The sequence below is a fragment of the Xiphophorus maculatus genome, chromosome 9, assembly GCF_002775205.1.
Source record: "Xiphophorus maculatus strain JP 163 A chromosome 9, X_maculatus-5.0-male, whole genome shotgun sequence".
NCBI classification, from domain to species: Eukaryota; Metazoa; Chordata; class Actinopteri; order Cyprinodontiformes; family Poeciliidae; genus Xiphophorus; species Xiphophorus maculatus.
The window spans coordinates 23,122,186-23,132,943 of NC_036451.1; the positions used below are offsets into that span (position 1 = coordinate 23,122,186).

Consider the following 10,758-nt stretch of genomic DNA (forward strand, 5'->3'; position numbering starts at 1 on the left):
GTGAAGCCAAGAGGCCTTATAAGCACATTGCTGCTGTTTACAAACTGCCGTGTTGCATCAAAAGTGTTGCCATTGTAGTTGGGCGAAGCACACCAAGTTTGAAAAACCACCTCAAGCACAAAGACATATAGCAATTTATTTTTAAAAATACGTTTTTTGATCATGTTACCATTAAGCAAATACATTTTCCAATTCGCCAAATTGTATGGTCAACGTAAGCGCAGCTCCCGAGAAGTCGAGTCGGGCTAGCCCGTAACGATGTCCTTCCGTTTCCCCTTTCAGGTCAATGGCATTGACATCAGCAACGTGCCTCACTACTTTGCCGTGACGACCCTGAGGCAGCCGTGCCAACTCCTGCGGCTGACCGTGCTCAGAGAGCAGCGGCACCGCTACCGCTCGCACTCGCACGGCCACGCTCACGGAGCCGGCGTCCACCAGTCTCTCGGCCTGCCCCACCATCCGATGAGAGACGACAGCATTCACGTGGTGCTGAACAAGAACATCCCGGACGAACAGCTGGGCATCAAGCTGGTGCGGCGAGCGGAGGAGCATGGGGTCTATATCTTCCACCTGCTGGAGGGAGGCCTGGCCGCGCGTGACGGACAGCTGTGCGTAGGCGACCGCGTGCTGGCCATCAACGGGCACGATCTGCGTTACGGGGCGCCGGAGCACGCCGCTTTGCTCATCCAGGTCAGTCAGGATAGGCGCCAAACATTAGCTCTGTTTGGAAAGTTCACAGTTATGAGTAGGGATGAAACGATTCATTGTGATCAATTTGGATGATAGGTTAGTCACGATTAATTGTGATTAATTGCTGAATTAATTAATCGTGATTATTATCAGAAAATCTGATAAAATTATCAGATTATTATTGAACAGTAATCTGATTATCTGATGCTATTAATCGTTATTCAACAAGTAGTTGTCATTAATCAATTGTTGAAATAATTGGCAACTAGTTTAGTCATCGATTAATCGAATTTTAAGAGAAGGCCATTTGCTGAAAGAACACCCTCAGAGGAGCCATTAAACCAAATTTGAAGGAAAAATATATTAACATGCATTTAAGATAAAAAAAAAAAAAAATCTTCTTTGTCTGTAAATCTGTTCTATCCAGAACAACTCAAGTGACGTAGCTTTAGCTTCACCCTGTTAAAATGCTGTGAAAAAACAAAAACTCTTATTAAGCACTTTCTGCTATGCAATTATTATTGGTTAATAATCAAGTGTATAACTAAAGGAATGTTATCTTATTGCATGTAAGGCAATGCAATATTTGTATTCTTATTTAAAATCTTATTGTTTTTCTGATATTGCATAAAATAAGGTTTAAGTGGCTACATGACAAATCTGTAGAATGTACCGTTTTCTCCCCTGTGATTAACCAATGAATTGTCTGAATAATTTGTCAAATATTTGACCAATAGAACAATCGATTCCTAAAATAATCAATAGTTGCAGCTATAGTTGTCACACATTCTACCTAAACGTTGTTACAGACCAGAACCAGCCTGTTCACACTCCGCCTCCCGGCGGTATTAAAGATTGTTGCGGTGATTCGAGCTAATTGTGTCGAGCTGCGCTGTTGTGTCTGCCTTCCTGCAGCTAATGCTGTTTAATTGTGGCGACTCCCCTGATGGACGGGTGGGTTTCGGGGGAGGGGGCGCCGTGCGGCCGCCTCTGGTTCCCGGTTGATGCCAGCCAGTGATGGCGTGTGTTTGGTTAATGGCGGTTAATTACTGCGTGATTACGGCTGACTGTGCAGGGTCTCTGGGCCGTCTGACTGGCTCGTTCTGGGTCTCCACGGAGCCAAGATGGCCTCTCGGATCGGCCACTTTCTGCCAGAGATTAAGAACTGGCAGGGAAGAAATGGAATTAGTCCAATTAGGGCAATAATGGTTTGGACTGGTTAATTCAGGGCTCAGCGGCGTGTTGGAGAGCAGGGAGGCGGCTGCAGCCACCCAGTCTGTCTGACTGACAGGCAAAAGCCTTTTTGAAATGTAACACAAAAATTACAAAGCATATCTCCACTTACAGAAATTCAAACATGAAGCCCAAGCGTCTCTTTGTCGGTCATTTTAGGCGAGCGAGCACAGTGTGCACTTCGTGGTATCTCGTCAGATCTGCCTGCCCAACCCAGACATCCTACCAGAGGGGCCATGGGGCATGGACGGCCCCCCGCCATACTCCCCTGTGGATATGGAGCAAACGCTGCTGGTGAGAAGCAAACATACACACACACACACACACACACACACACACACCAGCACACACACACACACACACACACACACACACACGTGCACACAACCCCCCAGACATGTATATATATGTGCAGGAGATATGAGCACTATTGAATACACAGAGAAAACCTTTGTTCCTTTTATAAACGCTCTCTTTCAGGTGCAAATGATCCATGCAGCCGTTCTTCTCCCATCAAAGTCAAGCATGTCATTCAAAGAGCGTCTGCTATCCTCACAGATTTGCAGCATACGTAGTTTTTTTCTGACAGCTACCTAAAGATTCCTAACTGTTCTCTTCCCGTAGTTTGACATGAACGAAGGCGACAGCGGCGCGGTCTTCTATCTTCATTATTGTCGCTCTCGCTGAATTTTTTTATTTTTTTTTAATGGGCAATATTGAGCCAGAAATTACAACGAGTTTAACCTCTGCAGAGAATTTTGCCAAGAAAAATGCAGGATATGATTTTCATTTGTCTCTTAAGTGCACGTCTTTAAACTACGGCAAAAAGACGTTTCGGAGCCGGATGAGGCGGTACCGTTTGGATTTGAAATAATGGCTCAAAATATAAAGTATAAACTAGTGAGCATCATAGAAAATAGGCCAAACTGAGGGGTCGTGGTATCTGAAAAATATGTAAGAACAATATACACTTTTAAGAACATTAATAGAACTCTGATTGCCTGAGTTTTTATCAAGTCGTCATTTTCGCAGAACACTGTAGATTTTCCTAGAAACTCTTAAAAAGTGTCTTTAATAGAGGAAATTAGACATTTTTTTTTTAAATACAGAAGATCTTACGGAGATGTGAGCTTACAGTTTAAATAAACACTCAGAAACATTTCTCTAAATTGCAGCAATGGCTTTTTCCAGGAAAGAGACACAGCTACACACAGAATCCATCCATGTACTGTATCTGCTATGGGAGAGAGAGAAAAAAAGGAAAGTAAACAGAATTAGTAGCAGTACTTTAGTCAATAGCTGATTCCAAAATAGAGTCGGTTGAACAGAGAAACATTCAGTCAGTCAGGTGTAACCTGGAACCATGGAATAAAAAAACGGAGAACACAAAGTTCCTGGCAGGAATAATTGAACATAACGGGTGAATGTAGAGGAGTAAAATCTTTGCTTTGGTCTCCATGAACTCAGAGGACAACAGGAGATATGGTGCAGACAACAAAACGGTGACGTAATTCAACCGTCGTCATCTCACTCCGCTGTGGTTGGGTTTAAAGAAAGACAAGAAACCAAAGGAGCTGGTGCTTACAGATTAACCTGTCAAGTGATTAAGTGAACCGATGCTTTCTGCCTCTCAAAATCAGTTTGTCGTGTTTCTAAAAATGAGCGTACGTTTTTATGTGCGCTGAACTGAATATAGGAAACATTAGCTTCCAGATAATAAAGGGGTAATGGTCCATTATTACCTACAACTACGACTGCGTCCCCTGTGGACGACCCCCTCGCCTTCACCCCTGAAATTAGTTCCTGCGCCTCGACTGTAAATTTGTCAATAAGACCAGCAGCTTATTACCTCAGCCTATCATTAAAAAAAAAAAAAAAAAGCTACACGGACTCTGTTAGGACGTTTATAGCTCACTAGACACCATTACCTTTCATTAAAAAGCTGCCGCTCAGGAGGGCAGAGCACATGACTCACACTCAGCGCGGTGCGTGGGAGGCCTCTGATTACGGGCACTTTAGGCACAGCTTGAGTCAGAGCTGAGCCCTCGGGTCGAAAACGGGACTGCGAGAGATCTGCTGCGAGCGCGGTGGAAATGGGTGAAAGCGCCACGATAGCATAGCGGCACAGGCTCAACGCGCCCATGTGTTGTTCATTACTCGCCCCAAACATGAGTGAGGAGGCTCTCGAATCGCCTACGCTGCTTATCGCCCTACATCGGTTATGCTAATGAGGTCGTTCATCAATTACCTATCGCCAAAGAGCGCGTTATTGGAGTGGCCCCGTCTCGCGGAGCTCCATACATGGGACCCAGTTGACTTTTGGGCATCATCGCCGGTCTTTGAGCAAACAGCCGCTATTGTTATTATTATCATGCAAATGTGCTCCTCCGAGTTTTAATTAGAACATGCAGTTTGAATAAGGTGCCCTTGGTGTTAGTTGGCTCCTCGTGAGCTTTTGCTTTATTGTCTCCATCACAAAAAGAACGTGTGCCGCAGGAGAAGAGACGCTTAAGACATCACAGTGACAGCACGCCGGGTTCCTACAGTCTGAAGAAATGCTTAATCCATCCACATGCAATTTTGCTACGTTTTGTATTATTTTTATTTATAATAATTATTTCAAAAATGAGCGAAATAGAACTGAGAATCGTGAAGATTTCAGGGTGCGTTCACACCAATTCGGTTTAGTCTGTTTTAATTGAATTCTGGTTCGTTTGTGTAGAAAACCCGGTTCGCTTGGGGAGGTGTGAATGCGCAACTGAACTCTGATGCAGACCAAAAAAGGGAACTTTGGTTCACTTGACAAACGTAGGTCTCGGTTCAGCTGAAGTGAATGTGTACATGTGCATGTAAGTGGACATATATTACGCTTCCTGCTTTATTAGAGGCCGCTAATAAAGCAGGAAGCGTAAATACAGCCAAAGAAGACGCCAAAGTGTAAAGTCAAGCAGCCACGTTGTCTTTTTATCAAAGACAAAAGAAAAACTCTGCAATCGCTAAAATCTCAGCGGTTTTAAATGTAAATGTTTACATTTTGCGAAGAAGGAAGCTTGTCGCCTTCAGAGGTTTTCGTGTCGTTTCCTTCAGTGGTTCTTGGTGCAGCGCCACCAGAGTGGAGGTAGGGAACAGGCTTTTCAAAGGGTTTGCTTTGTTTCACACAGCGACACCTGACTGAAGTTGGCCCCCCCGTCTTCTTCAAATCGGACAGAAATGGTGTCAAACGTTTCTGCAGCAAAAATGTTCATTTGTGCCGCTATCCTTGAATGTTTCCACAGGTCATGAAAGGTCAACCAGCTCCCAACCTTCTGCAAATCAGACAAAATTGGTGTCAATCAACTCGACCATGTTTGTGCTGCTTTGGCTTTGAAGATATTAATGAAAGTTTAAAGGTCAAAGGTCAACCAGCCCCCTGCCCCACACACACACACACACACTTTTACAAAATTAAAATTTCATTAATATCTTCAAAGCCAAAGCAGCACAAACAAAAATCTTTGCTGCACAAACGTCGTTGAGTTGACTGATTCTGATTTTGTCTGATTTGAAGAAGGTGGTGGTGGGGGTTTGACCTTTCATGACCTCTGGAAACATTTCTCAATATCTTTAAAATGATAGCGGCACAAATGAACATTTTTGCTGCACAGACGTAACACAAACGTTTCACACCATTTTTATCTGATTTGAAGAAGGTGGTGTTGGGAAGAGGGGGCGGGGCAACTTCACTCAGGTGAGTGTATCGGACTTATCAGGCGTTAAAACACCCAGAGTCTCGATTCAGGGAACGCTTGGGATTTTGACCCAAATAATCTCTATGAAACAACAACAACATGAGTGAACTCTTCAATTATTTTCATTTTGGCCTTTCTATCTTTTGTACAGGACTCCTGTCAGAAGCCCGCATGTTACGAGAAGACAGTCACACTAACCAAGGAGCCGTACGACTCCCTGGGCATGACGGTGGCGGGCGGCATGTCCAGCCGAGGATGGGACCTTCCCATCTACGTCACAAACGTGGACCCCGACGGCGTGGTGGGACAGGAGGGATCCATCCGCAAAGGTAACATCACCGTCTGCCAATCTGTGCTTGAAATTTCATGATGTCACAGCCATTGAACTGTGTGGAATCACTCGATCAGTGAAATATCCTTGCGGGCAGTCTGTCACGGATGAGCCTTTCTGTAGTGAAGAGCACAAACAAAGTGATCGACGACGACTTCATATGAAGCTCGATCGTCCGGCAGAAACCTCGGCCGCTCGTGTCGATTATTGAAAAAAAAAAAAACACAAAAAAACGTTAGTGCAGCAGAGTTGAAAACATATTACAACGTAGGGCAGATTTAGCAAAATAGGTTTTAAAAAAATATTTGTCATTATTAATTTTTTTTTTCTTCTCTTAGTTTGCTTTGTTGCAACTGCAAACTAGACGAGGACAAATTAGCGCACGATCGTGAGTAGAAGGAAAACTAAGGAGAAATATTTTAGCAAATAAAAAATCTAACATCCGTTTAATCTGATTCCTCAAAATGAAATGTAAACATTTTTTTAATAACCCAATTTTCCTTTCCACTTCACAATTTTGGACTAGGTAGTGTTGGTCCCCAGGATTAAAACACATCTCCCATTTTGTTTACAGTGGTTGCGATGCTGTTGACCACATTACTGCGCAGTTTGAGATTTCAAACACGGCAGTTTCGAGAAACATTTCATTTTTTTGATAAACAGTTTTAGAACGAGGTGGTTTTTCAAGCCATTTTGAAAAGGGTTTATTTCTCAAAACGGCAGCGGAAGGACTTTTTTCACATCACGCGAGTCACGTGATCAGGAACCGGATGTTGCCACGGACGCAAACTACAATGAAGAAAACGACAGGAAGTAGTCGGGGGATCATGGCGTGTTTGAATAATTGCGCTTCTCGTTTGATTTGATGTCGACATCAGCGGAGTATCAAAAAAGGTTTTGCAGAAGAAGGCAGGGCAGTGGCAGGTTTCCAGGACAAATTCTGATTCCAGCCATCCAACTTATTACGCTCCCCCAGCCTCAGTCTGAAGCTCTGTTTACGGGAAGAGAGAGACAAATATTGCATAAACAGTAATATGAGAACTTCGTGAAATTAGCAGCAAGTCTGTTGCTTTGTGTGAGGTTCAAGGTGCACATTACCGCGTTCATTTGGGACAGAGCAGCAGCAGCAGCAGCAGCTGTCTCTGTGTGCTCATGAAAGATGTTTGTGCATTGTAACGGCGCATTCATTTGCATTTTCTCGCAGGGCAAATGTGTCCTTTGTGTTGCTTCCTAGCGAGCCGGTCCGCACCGTCCATCTTTGCATCACTTTCATCATTAGCAGGCTTTTTAAAAAGCCCACAGCTGGCCTTTGGTTTCAGTGTCTTTGTGGTCCAGATGCAAGAATGATGAATATTAAGCAGAAAGAAGATAAGGCCCAGACTCTGATGTCTCGCTCGCTCTCTCTCTCTCTCTCTCAAAAAAAAAGAAAATGGCAGTAACCCTTACGCCGAGGATAAACTGTGCTGTCAACCCTCTTCCGCCGACCCACAGGTGACATTCTGCTGAATGTGAACGGCATGGATCTGACGGGGGTGACGCGAGGCGAGGCGGTGGCCAACCTCAAGAACACTTCCTCTCCCGTCGTGCTCAAGGTCCTGGAGATGCGTCCGCCCGACGACGACCTGCCGGAGTTCACGCTGCCGCCGTGTCTTTCGTCGTCGCCCACAGACAGCACCAAGAGCCCGCTGCCCAACGACGATTACTCCCCACTGTGGGTCTCCTGGCTGCAGGTACCCAGGTGAGCGGCCCTACTGTGATATCTTTCTTCGCCTGTACATTTTTTATTTATTTATTTGTTTAGGTTTCCGCAGCTCCAACGTGTCCTCTTGACCTTCGCCAGCTGGCGCACGCTGACGTTTAGACAGAAACAGTGGGAAAGAAACGCTCATGATACTTTTAAGGCATTTTAAAAAAAATATTCGATACTTCTAAATCACTAAAACCTCTGAGAACTGAAGGGTTTTTAATAATACATGCAAGGTTTTGTTGTAGTCATGGAGACAGTCTTGCACTGACACAAATAGCCACTTTTCCTGCTTATGTGGAATAACAGAGGGGATTCAGTGGTGTAGCTGAAAGCAATGAATAATGTTTCCTTCTTCTTCACCTTTTTGTAATACTGTTAATGTTGGCTTTCCACATTAATAATGAAAATAGTAATAACAATAATAATAATAACAAAAATACCTTAGAGCAGGGGTGTCAAACTCATTTTCATTTTGGGCCACATCTAGAACAAGAATGTTCTCAAGGGTTTGTTGTGCCAGAATGTGTCTTATTCAATAAAAAAATGGTTACATATTAATAAAAAGCCATCTCTACATTCGATCGGTTCGTCTTAAAAAGAACAATTATTGCATTTTGCGTCTTTCCACTGATAACGTGGAAAGACGGACTGATCAACGTCTTTCCACGTTGACCAGTCCGTCTAGGATTTTGTGATAGTTTTTGTGATTTCGAAATACTTGCAAAGAATTCTGCAATATTTCCACTCGGGTATAACTTTAAATGTGACTTTTTGTTATTCTCCATGTAGGTAACTTGACATCAAGTAAGGCCGAGATGGCAGTGTTGTAGAAGTAAGAGATATTGCCACCTACAGACGGGGGTTAGCAGTCACTTACACCCGATGTTTATGACCATTTTTTGTGGAAAACTTGCAATCAAGTCGTGCATTAGCACAATAAAAAAAAGTGGGGATCCGTTGATTTTGCTAGTATTTTCACAACAACTGGAGGGATTGATTGACGTATTTTGGTGTCTGAAGTTTGGAGGGCCACATAATAATCTATGACGGGCCGGATTAGGCCCCCAGGCCTCAAGTTTGACACGTGTGTCCTTGAGTTTGTAGTTCCAATGCGGTGGAAACATTTTGGTGTTTCCGTTAAGCCTTGAACTACTGAAGTGACAGTCTTGGCTTCATTACTCTTCCCGCCGAATACATATTCCGGAAGGTTGTACAGTTTGCTTGTAATTTAAAAAGTGAATCTAAGAGATTAGTGCGCTTAATCTCCTTCTTGGCCCACGCAGACATCTCTACTGCTGCAAAGACGTTGTTCTGCGGCGGAGCACGTCGGGCAGCCTGGGCTTCAGCATTGTGGGAGGCCACGAGGAGGTCAACTGCAATCAATCGTTTTTCATCCGCTCCATTGTCGAGGGGACGCCGGCCTACAACGATGGCAGGATAAGGTATTCAGCAAGTGTTATCTGACAGACGTCTGTCGTTTAGAGCTACGGTATTCAATTTTGATTAGCAAAATCTGTTGTTTTTTTACATATTTGTTAAAACTGTTACCATGTTGTGACAGTATAATAGTGGGCAAATAATCTGTGAAAAAAAAAAAGTCAAGCTTATCTTGGTCAAAAACAACCAATCATAGCCAGGAGGAGGATCTTGGCATTGTCAATCAAGTTTGTGTAGGCACTGCTAAATGTGCTGATGGCTGAGAAAGAACTTAATGTTGCAGGAAAACCATCAGTCCGCAGTCATCAGTGGCCATGTTAACTCCAGTGGATACACAAACGTGATTGCCAGCACTAAGACCCTCCTCCTGGCTCTGATTGGTTGTTTCAGACCAAGTGGCGTTTTTATGAAAATAGCTCTGGAATAAGGCAGAGGAGCTTGATTTTTTTTTTTCACAGATTATATTTCTCATACAATACTGTCACGTACGCAAGCATTGTTTGACAGTGCTAAGACCCGCCTCCTGGCTCTGATTGGTTGGTTCTAGTTTGCACTGAGAGAAGGCAGAGAAGCTCAATTTTCCATCTCATATCACTCTGTAACGACATAGCAACAACTTTAACAATAAAAAACATATTTCTTTTAGAAAACTTAGATACTACAGCTTTATTAAAACTTTTTAGTTGACGCCGAATTTGACACGGTAAATTAAACAAAGGTTATTAAACAAAGGTTTACGGTTTCTCTCTTTTCTAATTGTTTTTATGAAGATGCGGGGACATCCTGCTGGAGGTGAACGGGAAAAGCACGTGGGGGATGACGCACACGGCACTGGTTCGTCTCCTGAAGGAGCTCCGGGGCAGAATCACCCTGACCATTGTGTCTTGGCCGGGCAGCCTGCTGTAAACGGCGCTCCCAAGCCATCCGGTACCACTTTTATCGACACTGACCGAGGAATGTGGAAGGCAGAGAGCTTTGGACCGGCCGACCACCCTAAGCTCGCTGTGTGGGAAGAGAAGCTCAGGACGGCACCGCAGACGCCTCGCCGCAGAGGGGATGCCGGGGGACTTTGCCAGGACTTTGCAGGAGGTGCAGATAAGCGACTGGATTGTGACCAGAAGGTTTACGCCCCCTCCCTCCCGGAAACCCTGAACTGGAACAGATCTGGTCCGGACGCTCGTTTTGCTTAGAGGACACTGAACAGCGTCCAGTGAGTCGGGTGGGAGGACAAAAAGGAGACACGACTCGTTGCCAATTTCAATAGATATATATTAGGATAATGCGTCAAGCTGGACTCACATTTCTTTACGTAAAATGTTGGGTGTCTAAAAAAAAAAAAAAGAAAGAAAAATCAAAACAAACAAACGTACCGAACCAAGCACTTGCAATATGTTTCTTTTGTTTGTCGTATGGCCTTTAAACGTAGGCTTTATTCTGTTTGTGCCGACAGTGGTTGTCATCTTCAAGACACGTTGCCAAGTAGTAGTCTGTGAGGTTCTTTTGGGGTTTTTTTTCTGTTGTCTCAGAAGCTATGGCTAAGTTATTAAAACCCCTGGCAAAGAAAATGTATGAGAAAAAAAAAATAATCTATG

At 43.9% G+C, this 10,758-nt stretch overlaps 1 protein-coding gene across 4 annotated transcripts in view; it reads left to right on the forward strand.

Moving 5' to 3' along the window:
• Positions 1-10,749, forward strand: part of lnx1 (ligand of numb-protein X 1) — a 49,959-nt gene extending 39,210 nt beyond the window's left edge. For all 4 annotated transcript variants that reach the window (XM_023339339.1, XM_023339340.1, XM_023339341.1 and 1 more), the window contains 6 exons: positions 283-690; positions 2,083-2,217; positions 5,803-5,980; positions 7,474-7,720; positions 9,013-9,171; positions 9,937-10,749. In XM_023339339.1, the coding sequence (XP_023195107.1) occupies positions 283-690; positions 2,083-2,217; positions 5,803-5,980; positions 7,474-7,720; positions 9,013-9,171; positions 9,937-10,072 (1,263 nt within the window). In that variant the 3' untranslated portion in view covers positions 10,073-10,749. The remainder of the gene's footprint in view (positions 1-282; positions 691-2,082; positions 2,218-5,802; positions 5,981-7,473; positions 7,721-9,012; positions 9,172-9,936) is intronic.
• Positions 10,750-10,758: the final 9 nt, after the last annotated feature.